Below are 25873 nucleotides of genomic sequence, written 5' to 3' on the forward strand. Positions count from 1 at the left end.
ATTATGTGCTCTGATTATCTCATGAACAAAATGTATACCACCAAACAAATATACTTGTTATAGTATTTACATGAGGAAAGATTGAGAAAGGCCACGGCTTCACATCAAAAATAATTACAACTCTAACAAATCCCTGAGAATGTCTGTTTACATGCACCAATCAATCTAACAGTTTTGACATAATCATAGTGGCTTTTATTTCACTTATAGATTTGAACACAATTAGATACATTGATAATTTACTGCCTATTATTAGTCTGATTTATGTTGCAGGTAAGTCTATTTTTTACTTTTCATATGCTTTAGCTATAACACTGATTTCAAGATGCTAAATTTCTTCTCAATATTTTGCTTACTTTCTAGTTGACCTACTGACTTCATAATGTCTGAAATCAGATTCAGCAATCTCACTTGGGATCAAGTTATAACACTGCATCAAGTGTTAGATGAAGTAATTCCAATTCATGGAAGGGGGAATTTCCCCACATTGGAGGTAAAACCAAAAGATATCATTCATGTTGTGAAAGATCAACTGATAGAGCAAGGAATTATTGTTAAAGATACCCGATTGAATGGTTCCACAGCAAGTTACGTACTTGCAAGCCACAATGGCATGAGCTATAAGGATCTGGATGTTATTTTTGGTATTGAACTACCAAGTGATCAAGAATTTCAGCTTGTTAAGGATGTAGTTCTAGGTTGCCTGCTCGACTTTTTACCAAAAGGTGTAAAAAAGGAAAAGAGCACCCTAAAGACTATGAAAGAGGCTTACGTGCAGAAGATGGTCAAAGTTTGCAATAAGCATGATCGTTGGAGTCTCATCTCTCTTTCAAATAACACTGGCAAGAATGTAGAGCTAAAATTTGTGAATTCACTGAGACGACAATTTGAATTTAGTGTAGATTCCTTTCAAATTGTCTTGGATCCCATGTTAGATTTCTACAGTGACAAAAGTCATAAGCTAACCAAAGAATTATATCCTGTTGTGGTAGCTGAAAGCATGTATGGAGACTTCCAAGAAGCAATGACACACTTGCAGCACAAGCTTATATCTACCAGAAAACCTGAGGAAATTAGAGGTGGTGGCCTTCTGAAATACAGTAACTTGCTGGTTCATAACTTTAAGCCAGTTTGTGAAGCAGAAATCAAGACCCAAGAACGTTATATGTGTTCTAGATTCTTCATTGATTTTCCTGATGTAGCAGAACAGCGAAAGAAGATTGAATCATACCTCTACAACCATTTCATAGGTGAAGAAAAGAGAAAGTATGACTACCTCATGACCTTGCATGGAGTTGTGAATGAAAGCACTGTTTGCCTCCTGGGTCATGAAAGAAGAGAGACGCTCAATATGATCACCCTTATGGCTTTAAAAGTACTTGGAGAACAGAATATCCTACCTAATACAAGCAAGGTAACTTGCTTTTATCTGCCTGCTCCATACTTTGCTGCTGGGGGAGGGTCCCCTACGTATTATGTAACATCTGGACTACCACCTACATTGTTTCAGCCATACCACCCACTACACTTTCATGTGCCGAATGGTATGGCTTTAAAAAAAAAAAAACAGTAGAAACTTTGCTTTAATTAAACACCTCTTAAAAGCAAGTTTCCAAATTCCATAAAATTTAAGCTCTATTTTTATTTTTATGTAGTTACCAACTATTTTTCATCAATTATAGCTTAAACCATCACAGTAAATACAATATCATCTGTGAAATGACCTCTTTAAATGATTTTCAAATGTTATCAATTAGCTATAACAACTTTTAACTGTTGTGGACCACTTAAAATGATTTTCAAGTCTGACTGACTACTTATGACTTTCAAATTTTCTATGACAAATACATTAGAGATGCCTGCATCTTTGATTAAAATATAAAAGAACAGACTCATATTTTAAAATCCAGACGTACAGTAAAGACCAGTGCAAACATTTTTGTATTCAGTCAATTTCTTTGTTACCTTCACTTCATTTTTTGCTAGTGAATATTACCATCAATGAATTTTCAATACCTAACAAAAATGCCTAATTTCAAAGACAACAGATTCAGACGATATTAAAACCCTGGACTTTGCAAGCATATATTTTGTTTCCCAATTGAATTGTGTTAGATACAAAATCCTACTATAGTTTGAAGGAACACTGAAAAAATGATTCTGGAAAACACTGGCCATTAGTAATTTATCAACTATCAAATAAGTTGACTTGTGGATCTGAAGAATAGTACCGTCCAGCTGGACAGCCAATGCTGTAACCACTTATACAGATTTCTTCATTTTCCCCCAAACAAGTTGAAAAGAATGAAAATGACCAACTCTGAATGTGAAAGTTTTCTATCATCATCTGTTAAAAAGAGACTCTACATGTCAAACAGCAAAAAGCAGGCAGAAAAAAAAAAAAAAAAGAAAGCAGGCAGAGGTTTTTAGCTATTGCATTTACCAGTTTTATGACCGACTTGACCAACATCTTAATATGTGGAGACGTTCAGTGTTAGTAAGTGAAAATATTTTCATTATTACTAAATGAGGCTTTTTTCCATCTTGCCTTTACCAAAGATCAGTTTCTAACACGACACTCAAGTGCCTCCTCATGTGAGATTTTGCATAATGCTATAATTTATTCAACAGTTGTATATGTTCATCAGGTATCTGCATATCTACTCACTACATCAAATATGCAGCTAGCACGTCTTCCAGTGGGATTAAAACTGTATTTTCTTCCTGTAATGAAGAAAATAATCCATGACCAATATTACCTGGGATGACAGAAGGGGAGGAGCTGTCCTGAATGAATATAGATAAGACCATCAGATAACTTCACTATTTTTACTTGCTTCTGATTTTTTATGAGTTTCCATCTCAGTTTTCATTGACCTTTGCAAGGTTTTCCATCACAACATGATCCAACAGGCATATCCTGAGAATTTGTCACTTACAGACTGTGCTTAATCTGTCTTCTCTATATTACAGTATTGGACAAAAGAAGTACACTAAAGATGGCATTTTCAAATAACCAATATTTATGAAATGTTTTATACCACAGTACCACTGGCCATCAGTATATGAATATATATATATATATATATATATATATATATATATCACAACCGTGAAGCTTTAAAACATTGTATGGATTCACTTCCTTGCTTGGGACAAATAAAGAATTTAAAAATGCTATATTAAACAGAAAATTCAGTCATCTATCTGCATAATGTATTGGTTAAAAATGATTGATCTTTCTGCCCTAAATATACTGTTTAGTTTTCAGTTAATGAGAGTGCGTCTTTTTAATTTTTTTTAACAGCTTTATTGGAGTATCATTGCTTTACAATGGTGTGTTACTTTCTGCTTTATAACAAAGTGAATCAGTTATACATATACATATATCCCCATATCAATGAGAGTGCTTCTACATAAAACTGAAGGATTTTATGCTATATTATCAGTACCAAAAAAATTACAAAATATATAGGAAAAGCATTTAAGAATAAAAGAACTATGATAGTGATGAGTCAGGGGTAAAGTTTCAGTATTTTCCAGAGTAGCATTTTATGCTGAATAGCAGAAGTTTGAAGCTATTTGGAAACATCTTATCACCCATGTGCTCCCTTAGTTTCCTTTGGTCCCTTTGAGAATTTGAACTCCTTCCCTAAAAAGCAAATCCCCTATGGTATTCTCCTGCTGGGAAAATGGCCTGAAAGCTATTTGCTTCCTCCTACCATGTCAAGCATGTGTTTCCATTATAGCAAAGAAGCTCAGAATTAGCATTTAAAAAGTTCAGATTTTTCTCAAGAGAGAGAATCCAAACTGGTTGAAGGGAATGGTATCACTAAAGAGAAAGCTATAGCTTTATCTATCATGGCTTTCTTTCTGTCGATACCATTATCAAGCTAGACTGTCCTCTTTGCTCCCAACTCAAGCAGAAAAATATTTATCTTCAATAGTGTATGAATATCTCTCCAATATTAGGCCAATTGGGTTGAGAAGCAGTATTATCTCATTCTGTTCATTAGGATAATAAATGGAAAAGTTTTTTTTTTTTATATAAGGAAATGAGTGCTAGCCTCTTGGCCTAAAGGAGCTAATAGAAGTTAGTTAAAAATATAACTCTATAGCATGTCATCACATTACAAGAGAGAAATGGTGCTGTCTTTTCTTATTTTATTTTATACAATTCAAGACTGAGTCTTGGCTCAGAAGTTTTGTTTTGTTTTGTTTTCCCTCCAGAAACCTAACCAAAACCAAAAAAAGAAAAACCTTTTGATATACTTCTAGCATTCATATCAGTGGGACATATTTAGTATCAGTTATTGGTACATATTTTTGAAAACTAAAATATTCTTGCATTTCACAAATATTCACATGTTATTATCAAAGTTTTACTACTAGAGTATTTGTAACTTTTAAGTTCAGAGTTATTCTAATAGTGACTGATGTCCCGTTTAGTCAAAGAAAACTGAAGAGAAGGATTAAGTATTGTTTTAAATGAGAGCCCAGCTAAATTAAAGACAAAATATCAGAGCTAGAAAAGTTGTGAATCTTTCAAAAAATTGGGAAAGCTCCTGGGCCCAAATTCCATTTTTTATATTATCTCAGAAAGGCTCTATTAAAATACCTCCAAATTGAAGCAATTTTAAAATTTGCCTTTAGCCACCTTTTTGGTTTAGACATTGATAAAGATATCAATATGCAAAACGCCTGAGATCTGATTAAAATTCCTTTCATTCGATGGATCTATTATCTGAAAATATTCACCCAATTTTAAAAATATAAATTAAAGTGTATATTTGAGAAAATTTTTGAAGTTTAAAGATTGTAATGCTTTTCAAAATTATATCAATATATGAATACAGCAGTTCCATTTATAGAAGATTTTTTAAAAATAAGTAACTCTGTAAATTAACATTACAACAGGATTGGGAGATATGTGGGACTACAGTTTGGTAAACATTCTTATGAAGTCCATTTTGGCAAGGCATAAAACCCAACATTTTAACCTGCTTTGGGATTCATTTGCTTTACCATTATAAACGAAATACATTAATGTTTTGTTTTCAGTTCTGCTATTATTTTAGTGGTTCTATTTTATATGTTATAATGATAAAATTTATGTAATAAGTATAGGAAATTGTATTGCTAATCCACTGCTTCTTTAGGATTCTCGATGTATAGTATCATGTCATCTGCAAACAGTGACAGCTTTATTTCTTCTTTTCTGATTTGGATTCCATTTATTTATTTTTCTTCTCTGTGTGCTATGGCTAAAACTTCCAAAACTATGTTGAATAATAGTGGTGACAGTGGGCATCCTTGTCTTGTTCCTGATCTTAGTGGAAATGGTTTCAGTTTTTCAACATTGAGGACGATGTTGGCTGTGGGTTTGTCATATATGGCCTTTATTATGTTGAGGAAAGTTGCCTCTCTGCCTACTTTCTGCAGGGTTTTTATCATAAATGGGTGTTGAATTTTGTCGAAAGCTTTCTTTGCCTCTATTGAGATGATCATATTTTTTTTCCCTTCAATTTGTTAATATGGTGTATCACGTTGATTGATTTGCGTATACTGAAGAGTCCTTGCATTCCTGGAATAAACCCCAATTGATCATGGTGTATGATCCTTTTAATGTGCAGTTGCATTCTGTTTGCTAGTATTTTGTTGAGGATTTTTGCATCTATGTTCCTCAGTGATATTGGCCTGTAGTTTTCTTTCTTTGTGACATCTTTGTCTGGTTTTGGTATCAGGGTGATGGTGGCCTCCTAGAATGAGTTTGGGAGTGTTCCTCCCTCTGCAATATTTTGGAAGAGTTTGAGAAGGATAGGTGTTAGCTCTTCTCTAAATGTTTGATAGAATTCGCCTGTGAAGCCATCTGGTCCTGGGCTTTTGTTTGTTGGAAGATTTTTAATCACAGTTTCAATTTCAGTGCTTGTGATTGGTCTGTTCATATTTTCTATTTCTTCCTGGTTCAGTCTCGGCAGGTTGTGCATTTCTAAGAATTTGTCCATTACTTCCAGGTTGTCCATTTTATTGACATAGAGTTGCTTGTGGTAATCTCTCATAATCCTTTGTTTTTCTGCCGTGTCAGTTGTTACTTCTCCTTTTTCATTTCTACTTCTATTGACTTGAGTCTTCTCCGTTTTTTTCTTGATGACTCTGGGTAATGGTTTATCAATTTTGTTTATCTTCTCAAAGAACCAGCTTTTAGTTTTATTGATCTTTGCTATTGTTTCCTTCATTTCTCTTTCATTTATTTCTGATCTGATCTTTATGATTTCTTTCCTTCTGCTAACTTTGGGGTTTTTTTGTTCTTCTTTCTCTAATTGCTTTAGGTGCAAGGTTAGGCTGTTTATTTGAGATGTTTCCTGTTTTTTAAGGTAGGATTGTATTGCTATAAACTTCCCTCTTAGAACTGTTTTTTTGCATCCCATAGGTTTTGGGTCATCGTGTTTTCATTGTCATTTGTTTCTAGGTATTTTTTGATTTCCTCTTTGATTTCTTCAGTGATCTCTTGGTTATTAAATAGTGTGTTGTTTAGCCTCCATGTATTTGTATTTTTATAGATATTTTCCTGTAATTGATATCTTGTCTCATAGTGTTGTGGTCGGGAAAGTTACTTGATACGATTTCAATTTTCTTAAATTTACCAAGGCTTGATTTGTGACCCAAGATATGATGTATCCTGGAAAATGTCCCAAGAGCACTTGAGAAAAATGTGTATTCTGTTGTTTTTGGATGGAATGTCATATAAATATCAATTAATTCCATCTTGTTTAATGTATAATTTAAAGCTTGTGTTTCCTTATTTATTTTCATTTTGGATGATCTGTCCGTTGGTGAAAGTGGGGTGTTAAAGTCCCCTACTATGATTGTGTTACTGTCGATTTCCCCTTTTATGGCTGTTAGTATTTGCCTTATGTTTTGAGGTGCTCCTATGTTGGGTGCATAAATATTTACAATTGTTATATCTTCTTCTTGGATCGATCCATTGATCATTACGTAGTGTCCTTCTTTGTCTCTTGTAATAGTCTTTATTTTAAAGTCTATTTTATCTGATAGGAGAATTGCTACTCCAGCTTTCTTTTGATTTCCATTTGCATGGAATATGTTTTTCCATCCCCTCATTTTCAGTCTGTTTGTGTCCCTAGGTCTGAAGTGGGTCTCTTGTAGACAGCATATATACGTGTCTTGTTTTTGTATCCATTCACCCAGTCTGTGTCTTTTGGTGGGAGAATTTAATCCACTTACATTTAAGGTAATTATCAATATGTATGTTCCTATCCCCATTTTCTTAATTGTTTTGGGTTTGTTATTGTAGGTCTTTTCCTTCTCTTGTGTTTCTTGCCTAGAGAAGTTCCTTTAGCATTTGTTGTAAAGCTGGTTTGCTGGTGCTGAACTCTCTCAGCTTTTGCTTGTCTGTAAATCTTTTAATTTCTCCATCAAATCTGAATGAGATCCTTGCTGGGTAGAGTAATCTTGGTTGTACGTTTTTCTCCTTCATCACTTTAACGATGTCCTGCCACTCCCTTCTGGCTTGCAGGTGTTGTGCTTCAAGATCAGCTGTTAACCTTATGGGAATTCCCTTGTGTGTTATTTGTTGTTTTCCCCTTGCTGCTTTTAATATGTTTTCTTTGTATTTAATTTTTGATAGTTTGATTAATATGTGTCTTGGCGTGTTTCTCCTTGGATTTATCCTGTATGGGACTCTCTGTGCTTCCTGGACTTGATTAACTATTTCCTTTCCCATATTAGGGAAGTTTTCAACTATAATCTCTTCAAATATTTTCTCAGTCCCTTTCTTTTTCTCTTCTTCTTCTGGGACCCCTATAATTCGAATGTTGTTGCATTTAATGGTGTCCCAGAGGTCTCTTAGGCTGTCCTCAGTTCTTTTCATTCTTTTTTCTTTATTCTGCTCTGCAGTAGTTATTTCCACTATTTTATCTTCCAGGTCACTTATCCGTTCTTCTGCCTCAGTTATTCTGCTATTGATCCCTTCTAGAGTATTTTTAATTTCATTTATTGTGCTGTTCATCGTTGCTTGTTTCCTCTTTAGTTCTTCTACATCCTTGTTAAATGTTTCTTGCATTTTGTCTATTCTATTTCCAAGATTTTGGATCATCTTTACTATCATTATTCTGAACTCTTTTTCAGGTAGACTGCCTATTTCCTCTTCATTTGTTAGGTCTGCTGGGTCTTTACCTTGCTCCTTCATCTGCTCTGTGTTTTTCTGTCTTCTCATTTTGCTTATCTTACTGTGTTTGGGGTCTCCTTTTTGCAGGCTGCAGGTTCGTAGTTACCATTGTTTTTGGTGTCTGTTCCCAGTGTCTAAGGTTGGTTGTGTAGGCTTCCTGGTGGAGGGGACTAGTGCCTGTGTTCTTTTGGATGAGGCTGGATCTTGTCTTTCTGGTGGGCAGGTCCATGTCTGGTGGTGTGTTTTGGGGTGTCTGTGGTCTTATTATGATTTTAGGCAGCCTCTCTGCTAATGGATGGGGCTGTGTTCCTCTCTTGCTAGTTGTTTGGCATAGGGTGTCCAGCACTGTAGCTTGCTGGTCGTTGAGTGAAGCTGTGTCTTGGTGTTGAGATGGAGATCTCTGGGAAATTTTCACCATTTGATATTACGTGGAGCTGGGAGGTCTCTTGTGGGCCAGTGTCCTGAAGTTGGCTCTCCCACCTCAGAGGCACAGCACTGACTCCTGGCTGGAGCACCAAGAGCCTTTCATCCACACGGCTCAGAATGAATGGGAGAAAAAATAGAAAGAAAGCAAGAGGATAAAATAAAATAAAATAAAGTAAGATAAAACAAAATAAAGTTATTAAAATAAAAAATAAAAACTAATTATTAAGAAAAATGTTTTTTAAAAAGTAAAAAGAAAAAACAAAAATGGACGGACAGAACCCTAGGACAAATGGTGAAAGCAAAGCTATACAGACAGAATCTCACACAGAAGCATACACATACACACCTACAAAGAGAGGAAAATGGGAAAAAATTATATATCTTGCTCCCAAAGTCCACCTCCTCAGTTTGGGATGATTCATTGTCTATTCAGGTATTCCACAGATGCAGGGTACATAAAGTTGATTGTGGAGATTTAATCTGCTGCTCCTGAGGCTGCTGGGAGGTATTTCCTTTTCTCTTCTTTGTTCGCACAGCTCTCAGTGTTCAACTTTGGATTTGGCCCCGCCTCTGCATGTAGGTCACCTGAGGGCGTCTGTTCTTCCCTCAGACAGGATGGGTATAAAGGAGCTGCTGATTCGGGAGCTCTGGCTCACTCAGCCCGGGGGGAGGGAGGGTATGGATGTGGGGCGAGCCTGCGGAGGCAGAGGCCAGTGTGACTTTGCAGCAGCCTGAAGAGCACCGTGCATTCTCCCGGGGAAGTTGTCCCTGAATCACGGGACCCTGGCAGTGGCAGGCTGCACAGGCTCCCAGGAGGGAAGGTGTGGATAGTGACCTGTGCTTGCACACAGGCTTCTTGGTGGTGGCAGCAGCAGTCTTAGCATCTCATGCCCATCTCTGGGGTCCGTGCTGATAGCCGCGGCTCGCGCCCGTCTTTGGAGCTCCTTTAAGCAGCGCTCTTAATCCCCTCTTCTCACGCACCAGGAAACAAAGAGGGAAGAAAAAGCCTCTTGTCTCTTCAGCAGGTCCAGACTTTTCCCCGGACTCCCTCCTGGCTAGCTGTGGTGCACTAACCCCTTCAGTCTGTGTTCACACCGCCAACCCCAGTCCTCACCCTGCGATCCGACCGAAGCCTGAGCCTCAGCTCCCAGCCCCCCGTCGCCTCGGCGGGTGAGCAGACAAGCCTCTCGGGCTGGTGAGTGCTGGTCAGCACTGATCTTCTGTGTGGGAATCTCTCTGCTTTTCCCTCCGCACCCCTGTTGCTGCGCTCTCCTCCGCAGCTCCGAAGCCTCCCCCTCTGCCACCCGCAGTCTTCTCCCATGAAGGGGCTTCCTAGTGTGTGGAAACCTTTCCGCCTTCACAGCTCCCTCCCACTGGTGCGGGTCCCATCCCTATTCTTTTGTCTCTGTTTTTTCTTTTTTATTTTGCCCTACTCAGGTGTGTGGGGAGTTTCTTGCCTTTTGGGAGGTCTGAGGTCTTCTGCCAGCATTCAGTGGGTGTTCTATAGGAGCAGTTCCACGTGTAGATGTATTTCTGATGTATCTGTGGGGAGGAAGGTGTCCTCCGTGTCTTTCTCTTCTGATATCTTCTCCGACTCTCTCATAATGTCTTGACTACTGTAGCTTTGTAGTATAGTCTGAAGTCAGAGAGCATGATTCCTCCAGCTCTGTTTTTCTTTCTGAAGATTGCTTTTGCTATTCATGGTCTTTTGTGTTTCCATACAAATTGTGAAAATTTTAGTTCTAGTTCTGTGAAAAATGCCATTGGTAATTTGATAGGGATTGCATTGAATCTGTAGATTGCTTTGGGTAGTATAGTCATTTTCACAATGTTGATTCTTCCAATCCAAGAACATGGTGTACCTCTCCATCTATTTGTATCATCTTTAATTTCTTTCATCAGTGTCATAATTTTCTGCATACAGGTCTTTTGTATCCTTATGTATGTTTATTCCTAGGTATTTTATTCTTTTTGTTGCAATGGTAAATGGGAGTGTTTTCTTAATTTCATTTTCAGATTTTTCATCATTTGTGTATAGGAATGCAATAGATTTTTCTGCATTAATTTTGTATCCTGCTACTTTACCAAATTCTTTGATTAGCTGTAGTAGCTTTCTCGTAGCATCTTTAGGATTGTCTATGTATCGTGTCATGCCATCTGCAAACAGTGACAGCTTTACTTCTTCTTTTCCGATTTGGATTCCTTTTATTTATTTTTCTTCTCTGAGTGCTGTGGTTAAAACTTCCAAAACTATGTTAAAGAGTAGTGGTGAGAGTGGGCAACCTTGTCTTGTTCCTGATCTTAGTGGAAATGATTTCAATTTTTCACCCTTGAGGACAATGTTGGCTGTGCATTTGTCATATATGGCCTGTATTATGCTGAGGTAAGTTCCCTCTATGCCTACTTTCTGCAGGATTTTTATCATCAATGGGTGTTGAATTTTGTCAAAAGCTTTCTCTGCATCTATTTAGAAGATCATACGGTTTTTCTCCTTCAATTTGTTAACATGGTGTATCATATTGATTGATTTGCCTATATTGAAGAATCCTTGCATTCCTGGGAAAAACCACACTTGATCATGATGTATGATCCTTTTAATATGCTGTTGGATTCTGTTTGCTAATATTTTGTTGAGGATTTTTGCATCTATGTTCATCAGTGATATTGGCCTGCACTTTTCTTTCTTTGTGACATCTTTGTCTGGTTTTGGTATCAGGGTGATGGTGGCCTCGTAGAATGAGTTTGGGAGTGTTCCTTCCTCTGGTATATTTTGGAAGAGTTTCAGAAAGATAGGTGTTAGCTCTTCTCTAAATATTTGATAGAATTCGCCTGTGAAGACGTATTGTCCTGGGCTTTTGTTTGTTGGAAGATTTTTAATCACAGTTTCAATTTCAGTGCTTGTGATTGGTCTATTCATATTTTCTATTTCTTCCTGGTTCAGTCTTGGCAGGTTGTGCATTTCTAATAATTTGTCCATTTCTTCCACATTGTCCATGTTATTGGCATATATTTGCTTATAGTAATCTCTCATGATCCTTTGTATTTCTGCAGTGTCAGTTGTTACTTCTCCGTTTTCATTTCTAATTCTATTCATCTGAGCCTCCCTTTTTTTCTTGATGCATCTGGTTAACGGTTCATCAATTTTGTTTATCTTCTCAAAGAACCAAGTTTTATTTTTATTAATCTTGGCTATCATTTCCTTCATTGCTTTTACATTTATTTCTAATCTGATCTTTATGATTTCTCTAATTCCTTTAGGTGTAATGTTAGGTTGTTTATTTGAGATGTTTCTTGTTTCTTAAGATAGGATTGTACTGGTATAAACTTCCCTTTTAGAACTGCTTTTGCTACATCCCATAGGTTTTGGGTCGTCGTGTTTTCATTGTCATTTGTTTCTAGGTATTTTTTAATTTCCTCTTTGATTTCTTCAGTGATCTCTTGGTTATTAAGTAGTGTATTGTTTAGCCTCCATGTGTTTGTATTTTTTACAGATTTTTTCCTGTAATTGATATCTAGTCTCATATCATTGTGGTCAGAAAAGATACTTGATATGATTTCAGTTTTCTTAAATTTACCAAGGCTTGATTTGTGACCCAAGGTATTATCTATCCTGGAAAATGTTCCATGAGCAGTTGAGAAGAAAGTGTATTCTGTTGTTTTGGATGGAATGTCCTATAAATATCAATTAAGTCCATCCCGTTTAATGTATCATTTAAAGCTTGTGTTTCCTTTTTTATTTTCGTTTTGGATGATCTGTCCATTGGTGAAAGTGGGGTGTTAAAGCCCCCTCCTATGAATGTGTTACTGTCGATTTCCCCTTTTATGGCTGTTACTATTTGGCTTATGTATTGAGGTACTCCTATGTTGGCTGTGTAATATTTACAATTGTTATATCTTCTTCTTGGATTGATCCCTTGATCATTATGTAGTGTCCTTCTTTGTCTCTTGCAACAGTCTTTGTTTCAAAATCTATTTTGTCTGATATGAGAATTGCTACTCCAGTTTTCTTTTCATTTCCATTTGCATGGAACATCTTATTCCCTCCCCTCAGTATCAGTGTGTATGTGTCCCTAAGTCTGAAGTGGGTCTCTTGTAGACAGCATATATATGGGTCTTTTTTTCATATCCATTCAGCCAGTCTATGTCTTTTGGTTGGATCATTTAATCCATTTGCATTTAAGGTAATTATCAATATGTATGTTCCTATTTTCTCAGTTGTTTTGGGTTTGTTATTGTAGGTCTTTTCCTTCTCTTGTGTTTCTTGCCTAGAGAAGTTCCTTTAGCATTTGTTGTAAAGCTGGTTTGCTGGTGCTGAACTCTCTCAGCTTTTGCTTGTCTGTAAATCTTTTAATTTCTCCATCAAATCTGAATGAGATCCTTGCTGGGTAGAGTAATCTTGGTTGTAGGTTTTTCTCCTTCATCACTTTTAATATGTCCTGCCACTCCCTTCTGGCTTGCAGGTATTGTGCTTCAAGATCAGCTGTTAACCTTATGGGAATTCCCTTGTGTGTTATTTGTTGTTTTCCCCTTGCTGCTTTTAATATGTTTTCTTTGTATTTAATTTTTGAAAGTTTGATTAATATGTGTCTTGGCGTGTTTCTCCTTGGATTTATCCTGTATGGGACTCTCTGTGCTTCCTGGACTTGATTAACTATTTCCTTTCCCATATTAGGGAAGTTTTCTACTATAATCTCTTCAAATATTTTCTCAGTCCCTTTCTTTTTCTCTTCTTCTTCTGGGGCTCCTATAATTCGAATGTTGATGCATTTAATGTTGTCCCAGAGGTCTCTGAGACTTTTCTCAATTCTTTTCATTCTTTTTTCTTTATTCTGCTCTGCAGTAGTTATTTCCACTATTTTATCTTCCAGGTCGCTTATCCGTTCTTCTGCTTCAGTTATTCTGCTATTGACCCCTTCTAGAGAATTTTTGATTTCATTTATTGTGTTGTTCATCACTGTTTGTTTGCTCTTTAGTTCTTCTAGGTCCTTGTTAAACGTTTCTTTTATTTTCTCCATTCTTGGAATTATTTCCAAGATTTTGTTTCATCTTTATTATCATTATTTTGAATTCTTTTTCAGGTAGACTGCCTATTTCCTCTTCATTTGTTAGGTCTGGTGGGTTTTTACCTTGTTCCTTCATCTCCTGTGTGTTTCTGTCTTCTCATTTTGCTTAACTTACTGTGTTTGAGGTCTCCTTTTCGCAGGCTGCAGGTTCGTAGTCCCCGTTGTTTTTGGTGTCTGCCCCCAGTGGCTAAGTTTGGTTCGGTTGGTTGTGTAGGCTTCCTGGTGGAGGGGACTAGTTCCTGTGTTCTGGTGGATGAGGCTGGATCTTGTCTTTCTTGTGGGCAGGTCCACGTCTGGTGGTGTGTTTTGTGGTGTCTGTAACCTTATTAAGATTTTAGGCAGCCTCTCTGCTAATGGTTGGGGCTATGTTCCTGTCTTGCTAGTTGTTTGGCATAGCGTATCCAGCACTGTAGCTTGCTGGTCGTTGAGTGGAACTGGCTCTTGGCGTTTAGATGGAGATCTCTGGGAGATTTTTGCCATTTGATATTATGTGGAGTTGGGAGGTCTCTGGTAGACCAATGTCCTGAACTTGGCTCTCCCACCTCAAAGGCACAGCCCTGACACCTGGCTGGAGCACCAAGAGCCTGTCATCCACACAGCTCAGAATAAAAGTCAGAAAAAATGAAAGAAAGAAAGGAGATAAAATAAAATAAAGTAAAATAAAATAATATGAAATGATATAAAATAAGATAAAATTTATTAAAATAAAAAATAAAAAATAATTATTAAAATATTTTAAAAGTAATGAAAAAGAAAGAAAATAGAGAGCAAACAAACCAAAAAACAAATCCACCAATTATAACAAGAGCTAAACAACTATACTAAAAAGAAACAAACAAAAAAACAAAAAACCAAAAAAAATTGACTGACAGAACCCTAGCACAAATGGTAAAAGCAAAGCTATACAAACAAAATCACACACAGAAGCATACACATACACACTCACAAAAAGAGAAAAAGGGAAATATATATATATATATATATATATATATATATATAGTTGCTCCCAAAGTCCACCTCCTCAATTTAGGATGATTTGTTGTCTACTCAGGTATTCCACAGATGCAGGGTACGTCAAGTTGATTTTGGAGATTTAATCCACTGCTCCTGAGGCTGCTTGGAGAGATTTCCCTTTCTCTTCTTTGTTCGCACAGCTCCTGGGGTTCAGCTTTGCATTTGGCCCCGCCTCTGCATTTAGGTCCCCTGAGGGTGTCTGTTCCCCACTCAGACAGGACGGGGTTAAAGGAGCAGCTGCTTCAGAGGCTATGGCTCACTCAGGCTGGGGGGAGGGAGGGGTACGGAGTGCAGGGCGAGCCTGCTGCGGCAGAGGCTGGCGTGATATTACACCAGCGTGAGGCGTGCCATGTGTTCTCCCAGGGGAGTTGTCCCTGGATCACGGGACCCTAGCAGTGGTGGGCTGCACAGTCTTTTGGGAGGGCAGGTGTGGATAGTGACCTTTGCTACTCACAGGCTTCTTGGTGGCTGCAGCAGCAGCCTTAGCGTCTCATCCCCGTCTCTGGGGTCCGCGCTGATAGCCGTGGCTACGTCCATCTCTGGAGCTTGTTTAAGTGGCGCTTTTAACCCCTCTTCTCGTGCACCAGGAAACAAAGAGGCAAGAAAAAGTCTCTTGCCTCTTCAGCTGCTCCAGACTTTTTCCCTGACTCCCTCCCGGCTAGCTGTGACACACTAGCCCACTTCAGGCTGTGTTCACGCAGCCAACCCCAGTCCTCTCCCTATGATCTGACCAAAGCCCAAGCCTCAGCTCCCAGCCCCCGCCCGCCCTGGCAGGTGAGCAGACAAGCCTCTCCGGCTGGTGAATCCTGGTCAGCGCCGATCCTCTCTGTGGGAATCTCTCCACTTTGCCCTCTGTACCCCTGTTGCTGCGCTCTCCTCCTTGGTTCCGAAGCTCCCTGCCTCTGCCACCCACAGTCTCCGCCCATGAAGGGGCTTCCTAGTGTGTGGAAACCTTTCCTCCTTCACAGCTGCCTCCCACTGGTGCAGGTCCCATCCCTATTCTTTTGTCTCTGTTTTTTCTTTTTTCTTTTGCCCTACCCCGGTACGTGGGGAGTTTCTTGCCTTTTGGGAGGTCTGAGTTCTTCTGCCAGCATTCAGTAGGTGTTCTGTAGGAGTTGTTCCACATGTAGATGTATTTCTGATGTATTTGTGGGGAGGAAGTTGATCTCCACGTCTTACTCTTCCACCATCTTGAAGCTCCTCTCTAGATGATTTCTTAACCCATTGAAATGTGCATCTTTGCTTTCATGTTGACTATATGTTAAGTCCAATTAGTGTTAACTCAGATTAGTTTTTTTTTAACCATGTTATTGCTCATTATATAGTTCTAACTGAGACATGTATATACTATTTTGGAAAATGTATTTTACTCTTGACAAAAATGGTGGAGTAAGGACTTCCAAATATTAAATTGTTGATAAAAGCAATTAAAAATGCAAAGATTGTTGGAATTAACCTTTTCAGAACTCTTGGAATTATCTAGAGACTTACAGCAACACAGAGAGAAGAATGGCTGAACCTTAGTAAGAACATAAGTTTTGCGGCTTTTTTAAAATTAGACAATCTTTAAGAGCATTTTTAGATTCACTGCAAAATTGAGTGGAAAGTGCAGAGAGCTCCCACATATCTGCTGCCTGTACACATGCCTAGCCTCCCCTGCTGTTAACATCTGCACCAGTGTGATACATTTATTAAAATCAATGAACCTACATTGACATACTATTACCAGCCAAAGTTATAGTTTATATTAGAGTTCAACCTTGATGATGTACATTCTATGGATTTGGACAAATTTAAAAGACATGTTCCCACCATTATAGTATCATAAAGAATAGTTTTGTGGCCCTGAAAATCCTCTGTACTCGGCCTATTTATCCCTCCCTCCCCCTAAACTCTGGCAACCACTGATCTAACTGTCCCTAGTTTTGCCTTTTCCAAAATGTCGTATACTTGGAATCTTACAGTATGTAACCTTTTCAGATTGGCTTCTTTCACTTAGTAATATGTATTTAAGTTTCCTCCATGTCTTTTCATGGCTTGATAGCTCATTTCTTTTTTAACATTGAATTATATTCCATTGTCTGCATGTACCACAGTTTATCCATTCAAGTTTTGGCAGTTATGAATAAAGCTGCTATAAATATCTGTGTGCAGGTCATTGAGTGAACAAAATTTTGAGTAAATACTGAGGAGCAGGTTTTCTGGATCGTTTGGTAAGAATATGTTTCTTTTTTTTAAAGAAACTGCCAATCTGTCTTCCAAAGTGGATGTACCATTTTGCATTCCCATGAGCGATGAATGCAGGTTCCTGTAGCTTCACATCAGGGCCATCATTTGTTGTTGTCAGTGTTTTAGGGTTGTGCCATTCTAATTGGTGTGTAGCCATATCTCACCATTTTAATTTGCAATTCCCTAATGATATGGTGTTGAGTATCTTTTCATTGCTTATGTGCCATCTGTATCTTCTTCAGTGAGGTGTCTGTTCAGATCTTTTGTTCAATTTTTTAATCAATTTTTCTTCCTGTTGAGTTTTAAGATTTCTTTGTTTATTTTGGATTACAGTCATTTATCAGATGCTTTCTTACAAATATGTTCTCCAAGTCTGTGGCTTGTCTTCTCATTCTCTTCACAGTATTTTTCACAGAATAGACGTTTTAAATTATAATGAAGTCCAGCTTATCAATTATTTCTTTCATGGATTTTGTATTTGGTACCTTTGGTGTTGGATCACCAAACACAAGGCCAACTACATTTTCTCTTGTGTTGTCTTCTACGATTTTTATAGTTTTGTGTTTTACATTTAGATCTATTATACATTTTGAGTTAATTTTTGTGAAGAACGTAAGATCTGTGACTAGATTAATTTTTTGCATGTGGATATCCAGTTGTTCTAGCATTATTTGTTGAAAAGGCTTTTCTCCATTGTACTGCCTTAGCTCCTTTATCAAAGGTAAGTTGACTGTATTTGTGTGGCTCTACTTCTGGGCTCTCTATTCTGTTTCATTGATCTGTTTGTTATTTTGCCAATATCACACTGTCTGGATTAATATAGCTTTATAGTAGGTCTTGAAGATTGGTGGTGATGGTACTCTAACTTTTTTCTTCTCCTTCAAAACGGTGTTATCTCTTCTGGATCTTTTGCCTCTGCATATAAATGTTAAAATCTGTTTGTCAATATCCACAAAAATATTTGCTGGAATTTTAATTGGGATTGCATTGAATCTAGAGATCAAGTTAGGAAGAACTGACAGCTTGATAATATTGAGTCTTCCTATCCATAAACACGGAATATCTCCTATTTTTTTTCTTGATTTCTCTCATCAGTTTCATAGTTTTCCTTATACAGATCTTGTAAACATTTTGTAAGAATTATACCTAAGTACTTCCTCTTTTGGTGCTAATATAAATGGTATGGTGTTTTTAATTTCAAATTTCACTTGTTCATTGATGGTGTATAGGAAAGTGATTAACTTTTATATATTAAACTTTCTATCTTTCAACCTCGGTATAATCACTTATTAATTCTAGTTTTTAAAATATTGATTCCTTTGAGTTTTCTGCATAGAAAATCATCACGTCATCTGCAAACAAAGACACTTTTATATCTTCCTTCCCAATCTGTATATCTTTTATTTTCTTTTCTTGTCTTATTCCATTAACTAGGAGTTTCAGTAAGATGTTGAGAAGCAGGGGTTAGTGGGGACATCCTTGACTTGTTTCTGATCTTAGAAGGGAAGAGTCTAATTTCTGACCATTAAGTATGATGTTAACTATACGTTTTTTGAAGTTATTCTTTGTCAGTGGAGGAATTTCCCCTATATTCTCAGTTAACGGAGAGTTTTTATCATGAATATGTGTTGTATTTGCCAAATGCTTTTTCTGCATCTATTGATATAATCATGTGTTTTTTTCTTCTTTAGCCTATTGATGTGATGGATTACATGAATTAATTGTCACATGTTGAACTAAACTTGCATAGTTGGAGTAAATCCCATTTGGTCATGGTATATAATTCTTTTCTTTTTAAGCCACTTTATTGAGGTATTATTGACATACAAAAAGCTGTACATATTTCACATATACAAAATGATGGGTTTGAAGATAAATATACATCCATGAAACAATCACCACAATCTATGCCATAAAAATACCCATCACCTTCAAAATCTTCCTACCACCCTCTTTATTATTTTCTTTTAAATAAAGCTTTTAGGAGTGAGTCAGTTTTCCTGGGTCTCTCCCATGTTTAATCTTAAAGTTAATCTTAAACTTTAAGTTTAATCTTTAAGTTTAATCTTAAACTTTAAAGTTTAATCTTATTAAACTTTATTTGATTTTCTCATGTTACTTTTTTTTCAAGAACTCTTAACATAAAATCTACCCTCTTAGCAAAATTTTAAGTCTACAACACACTATTGTTTATTATAAGCACTGTGCTGCACAGTAGACTTCTAGTTCTTGTTTGTCTTATATAATTAAAAATTTGTACCATTTGAGTAATACCTTCTCATGTCCCCTTACCCCAGTCCCTGACAACCACCATTCTCCTCTCTGCTTCTATGTTTGATTATTTTAGATTCTTTATATAAGTGGTATCATGTAGTATTTGTCCTTCCATGTCTAGTTTATTTCAGCTAGCAATGTCCTCAACATTCATCCATGTTGTCACGGATGGTGAGATTTCCTTCTTTTTTTAAGGATGAATAATATTCCATTGTTTGTATTTGACACATTTTCTTTATCCACTCATCCATCAAATGGTCATTTGGGTTACTTCCATGTATTGTTTATTGTAAATAATGCTGAAATAAACATGGGAGTTCAGATATCTCTTAGAGATACTGATTTAAATTCATTTGGATATAGAACCAGAACTAAGTTTTCTGGATCATATGGTAGGTCTATTTTTAAGTTTTTCAGTAACCACCATCCCGTTTTTCATAGTGGCTGCACCAAATTACATTTCCACCAACAGTGTATAAGGGTTACCCTTTATGCACATCCTCAACAATGCTCTATTTTTAAAATAATAATAGCCATTCTAACAGGTGTGAGGTGAATATCTCATTGAGGTTTTGATTTGCAATTTCCTAATAATTTATAATGTTAAGTATCTTTTTTCATATACCCGTTAGTCATTTGTATGTCTTCTTTGGAGACATGTCTATTCAAGTCATTTCCCCATTTTTTAAATCAGATTATTTGGTTTTTATTTTTTCTTTGTTTGCTATTGACTTATAGGTGTTCCTTATATATTTTGGATATTAACCTTTTATCAGATATGTGGTTTTCAAATAATTTCTCCCATTCCATAGGTTGCCATTTCATATGTTTATTGTTTCCTTTGCTGTGCAGAAAGTTTTAGATTTCCAGGATTCAGTCTTCGTAAGTTGTATATTTTTAGGAACTTATCCATTTCTTTTAAATTATCTAGTTTGTTGGTGTATAATTGTTCATAGTAATGTTTTATGATCCTTTGTATTTCTGTGGTATCAGTTATAATGTCTCCTCTTTCATTATAATTTTATTAATTTTAGTCATCTCTTTTCTTAGTTATTTTAGCTAATGGTTTGTCAATTTTATCTTTAAAAAAAAAGAGTCAGTTTATTTTTATTTTTTGTCCTTCGAGTCACTATTTCATTTATTTCTGCTGTAATCTACATTGTTTACTTCCTTCTGATAGCTGTGGGCTTAGCTTTTACTTATTTTTCTAGTTCCATGAGGTGTAAAGTTAGATTGTTTAAGATTATTTTTATTAATGTAGGCATTTATTTGTATAAACTTCCCTATTAGAACTGTTTTGGCTGCATCCTATTAGTTTTGGTATGTTGCATTTCCGTTTTTGTTTGTCCCAAGATTTTTTTTGATTTCTTCTTTAACAAATTAGTTGATCAGAGTGTTTTGTGTTGTTTAATATGCATATATTTGTGAATTTTTGAGCTTTTCTCCTGTTATTTATTTCTAGTTTTATACCATCATTGTCAGAAAAGATACTTGATATGGTTTCAGTCTTAAATTTGTTAAGACTTGTTTTGTGACCTAAAACATGATCTATCTTGGAGAATATTCTGTGGATACTTGAGAAGAATGTGTATTCTGCTGCTGTTGAATGTAATGTTCTGTATATATCAGTTAGGTCTCTTTGGTCTAAAGTATAGTTCAAGTCCATTATTTCCTTATTTATTTTCAGACTGGATGATCTATTCATTATCTACTCATTGTTGAAAGTGGGTTATTAAAGTCCCCTACAATTATTGTATTGTTGTCTATTTTTGCCTTCAGATCTGTTAATAATTTTTTAATATATTTAGGTGTTCTACTATTGCGTACATATATATTTACAATTGTTATATCCTCTTGATAAGTTGACCATTTTATAATATATGATGACCTTCTTTGTGTCTTGTTACAGCTTTTGACTTAAAGTCTATTTTGTCTGATATAAATATAGCCACCCCTGATCTCTTTTGCTTTCTGTTTTTATGGAATATTTTTTCTATCCTTTCACTTTTAGCCTATGAGCATCCTTATAACTGAAGTGAGTCTCTAGTAGGCAGCATATAGTTGATTCTTCTTTTTTTATTCATTCAGCTACTCCATGAATTCTAATTGATGCATTTAAACCATTTACATTTATAGTAATCATTGATAGATAAGAACTTACTAGCAACATTTTCTTAATTATTTTCTATCTTGTAGCTTTATTGTTTCTTTCTTCCCCCCTTGCTGTCTCTGTGAATTGATGTTTTTTTGTAATTGCAGCTTTGATTCTTTTCTCTTTATCATTTCTGTAGCTTTATAGGTTTTGCCTTGTGATCACCATAGAGCTTTCATAATACATCTTATAATAGTCTATTTTAAGCTGAGAACAAATTAACTTCAACTACATAAAAAATTTCTACACATTTACTTGCACTCAGCCACATTTTATGTTATATGTGTCCTAATTTAAATCTTTTTATGTTGTTTATCCATTAACAAAATATTGTAGCTGTAATTATTTTTAATACTTTTGACTTTTAATCTATATTCTGGAATTCAAATTAATTTATACACCACCATTGCAGTATTATTTTGAATTTGACTATATATTTTCCTTTACCAGTGAATTGTGTAATTTCACATGTTTTCATGTTACTATGAAAGTACTAATGTCCTTCCATTTCAGCTTGAAGAACTTCCTTTAATATTCCATGTAGAGGAGGTCTAGTGGTGATAAATTCCCTCAGCTTTTATTTGTCTGGAAAAGTCTTTATCTCTCTTTAATTTCTGAATGACAACCAAGTGTTCTTAGTTGACAGTTTCTTCTTTGAGCACTTTCAATATATCATCCTACTCTCTCCTGGTCTGCAAGATTTCTCCTGAGAAATCTGCTGATAGCCTTATTGGGGTTCCCTTGTATGTAATTAGTCTTTTTTCTCTTTCTGCTTTCAAAATCCTTTCCTCATCTTTGATTTTTGAGAGCCTGATTATACTGTCTTGGTGCAGATCTCTTTGGGTTAAATCTATTTGTGGATCTTTGAGTTTCAGTACCTGGATACACCTGAATGGCCATATCTCTCCCTACATAGGGAAGTTCTCAGCTATTATTTCTTTACATATGTTTTCTGTCCCTTTCTCTCTCTCCTCCTTCTGGGACTCCCATAATGCAAATATTGTTTCTTTTGATGGTGTCCCACAAGGCACACAGACTTTCACTTGTTTTCATTCTTTTTTCTCCTCTGATTGGATAGTAGCAAGAGATCTATCTTCAAGTTTACAGAGTCTTCCTTCTGCTTGATTGGGCCTGATGTTGAAGCTCTCTTGCATTTTCCATTTTGTTTATTATTTTTCCCAGAATTTCTGTGTTTTTTTTTTAATTTTATGATTTATATCTCTTTGTTGAACTTATTTTGTTCATGCATTGTTTTCCTGTGTTCATTGAGTTGTCTATCTGTATTCTTTTGAATCTTGCTGAACTTCCTTAAAATAATATTTTGCATTCTTTTTTTCAGGTAACATGCAGATCTCTATTTGGGGGGATCAATTATTAGAAAATTATTGTGCTCCTTTTATGGTGTCATGTTTCTTTGCTTTTTTGTGTTCCTGATGGCTTTGCATTGATATCTGCACATTTGAGGAAGCAGTCACCTCTTCTAGCCTCATCAGACTGGCTTTGGTGGAGAAAGACTTTCACTTGAAGGTGACTGTGGGCCCCATCTGGATAGGGTGCAGCATCTCTGTTTCATGGGGAGGTACATTGGTGTAGTCTTCATGTAGCTCTATCAGCTGAGGTAAATGGTGAAGACTGCAGAGGTCTTCTGTGGCCTAGACTACAGAGGCCCTGTGAATGGCAGTGACAGCTCAGGCTATTGAGGTTCTTGAAGTAGGAGGCTGCTGGGGTCTACTTGTTCAATAGTTTTCCTGTGATAGGAATTTATATCTAATGGGAGAGATCCCTCTTGGCACCAGGTCTGGTGTGTTGATGCCCAGAGCTATAGCACAGCTGGTTTCCTGTCATCAGGCACATGTGGAACTACCACATCACCTGAGTTCTGGGGCACAGATGCACTTGCTTTAGCAGTGGTGTGGCTGTCTGGGTGTGGGCATAGGCAGATATGCTATGAAACTGGGGTCTGGATCTCTGGTGCTTGATACAGTGACTCAGGCCGGGGAGGGGGTGGTACATAGCAGCAGCACTGGCTATGGGATGACAGGGTGAAGCAGTGGCTCGGGCCCAGGACCCAGGATACAGTAGTGGTACAGTCTGGTGATGGTGTGTCAAGTCCCAACTCTAACCCCAGGATGCAGTGGAAGATGGCCTGGTTATGGAGTGTCAATGTCCCAACTCTGGCCCCAGGGGATAGTCTCATAACAACAACAGTATGTCCTTGGTGATGGCCTATTAAAGGTCACACATCAGGACATAGGGGGTCAGATGCAGAGCAGTGACAGCACAACCCTGGTAAGGGTAGGTCAAAGCCTGACCTTAGACCTGAGGGTGGGTTTCAGAGAAGTAGCAGCTACACCCCAGCAATGATGGATCAAAGCCATGATCTTGGACACAGGGTTGGAACTCATAACAGCAGTAGTGTACCCTGGTAGTGTCAGGTCAAAGTGGGACTTGGGTCCTGGGGAGCAGGGCACAGAGCAATGACAGTACAGCTAGGTACTTGCTGATCAAAGCCGCAACCTGGGATCTGGGGGTGGGACTTGGAGCAGGGCAGCTCCAGTACCATAGATGGTGAGGCGCTGTGGTGTTATGATCCTGGAGAGTGGTGCACAGCAGCAACTAGAACCCCTGGGGACAGGTCTCCCTGCAGTGATATCTCCAGCCCCTAGGAGGAGATGTAGTGGCAGGGACTCTGGGCAACTCCATCAGCTGGGATTAGCATTGGTGAAGACTGTGGGAGTCCTCAATAGAAAAAACTGCAAATGACCACTGTGGTGAGGCTTGGTGGGGTAAAATCCTTTTGAGGGACTCCCTCCTTGCTCTGAACTGCTGTGGACTCAAGGATGAGAAGGCATAGATAAAATGCTTCCTGTACTTTTCTATGTGACCATCCTTAGGTTTTGAGCTCTGTAAGGTTTCTGTTGCTTCTTCCTTGTATTCCAGAGTTTTTTTTTTTCCAGAGCTATTTTCATTGCTTTGTAGTTGTTTATTTGTTTCTGTGGGGAAAACAAGTATTGTGATTTCCTAGCCCTCCATCTTGCTAATTAACGAACCCTGCCAAAAGTTTTTGAATGGTATGTTTTTGTTATGCTTGTTTTGAGCTATTTTCTAACCTCTGTTTTTATTTTCTCTTTGACTGATTGTTCAAGCAGGTATTATTTAATTTCCATTTATTTGTGAATATTTCCGTTTTCCTTTTATTCCATTGTGGTTGGAAAAGACACTTTAAATTATTTCAATCTTCTTAAATTTGTTAAGACTCGTTTTGTGACCTAGAATGCAAAATATTCTGGAGAATGTTTCATGTGTGCTTGAGCATGTGTATTCTGCTGCAGCTTGTTGGAAAGATCTGTATATGTCTGTTAGGTTCATTTGATCTATAGTGTTGTTCAAGTTCAATGTTTCCTAATTGAATGTTTTGTCTGGATGATCTATCCATTATTGAAAATAGGGTATTGAAATCTTCTACTATTATTGTATTGCTATCCATTCTCCTTTCAGATCTCTCAATGTTTGCTTTATATATTTAGGTGCTCTGATATTGTGTGCATGTATGTTTATAATTGTTATAGCTTCCTGGTGCTGAATTGGCCCTATTATCATTATGTAATAATCTTCTTCATCATTGTGAAAGTTTTTGACTTAAAGTCTACTTTGTCTGATATAATACGGCCACTCCTGCTCTCTGAGTTTCCATGTTCATGGAATATCTTTTTCTATCCCTTCACTTTCAGGATATGTGTGTCCTTAAATCTGAAGTGAGTCTCTTATAGATAGCATATAGTTGGAATTTTTCCCCAGTGGGAGAAGTCAGGCTGAGGAGATCTCTCTCAGCACTGTGCTATGATAACTTGGGGGACTGGTAACGTGGGTCAAATTAAACTGTTCTTCTTACACTTTTAACGTGTCTTTTCTTATTTCTGTGCTCCATGGGGGTGCCATAACCTCTCATCTGGATTCAAGAGCTTTTATAAAAGTTTTTTTCATTTCTGGAAGGTTGTTATGTGTGGGTTTTTTTTGGGGGGAAAGAAGGTTGGTACCTCCTATTCCACCATATTGCTGACATTACTGCCTGTGTAATTCTTTTTATATATTATTGGATTAAATTTGCTAATATTCTGTTGAGGATTTTTGCATCTACGTTCAAGAGAAATATTGTTCTGTAGTTTTCTTTTCTTGTAATATCTTTGTCTGCTTTTGGTATTAGGGTTATGCTGGCCTCATAGAATAAGTTAGAAAGTAAAGGCATCCTGGTTTTATTGCATTTTGCTTTATTGCACTTCACAGATATTGTGTTTTTTACAAATTGAAAGTCTGTGGCAACCATATGTCAATCAAGTCTATTGGCACCATTTTTCCAACAGCATTTTCTCACTTCTCTGTGTCACATTTTGATAATTCTTGCAATATTTCAAACTTTTTCATTATGATTCTATTTATTATGGTGGTCTGTGATCAGTGATCTTTGAGGTTACTACTATGACTTGCTGAAGGCTCAGATAATGGTTAGCACATTTTAGCTATAAAGAA

The 25873-nt window shown here is 36.9% G+C and overlaps 1 protein-coding gene across 1 annotated transcript in view; it reads left to right on the forward strand.

Moving 5' to 3' along the window:
- The first annotated feature begins 382 nt into the window (after window positions 1–382).
- Window positions 383–25873, forward strand: part of TENT5D (terminal nucleotidyltransferase 5D) — a 142220-nt gene continuing 116729 nt past the window's right edge. Inside the window, exon 1 of the mRNA XM_068532636.1 lies at window positions 383–1544. Within this exon, the coding sequence (XP_068388737.1) occupies window positions 383–1544 (1162 nt within the window). The remainder of the gene's footprint in view (window positions 1545–25873) is intronic.

This window comes from Eschrichtius robustus, chromosome X (genome assembly GCF_028021215.1).
Source record: "Eschrichtius robustus isolate mEscRob2 chromosome X, mEscRob2.pri, whole genome shotgun sequence".
NCBI classification, from domain to species: Eukaryota; Metazoa; Chordata; class Mammalia; order Artiodactyla; family Eschrichtiidae; genus Eschrichtius; species Eschrichtius robustus.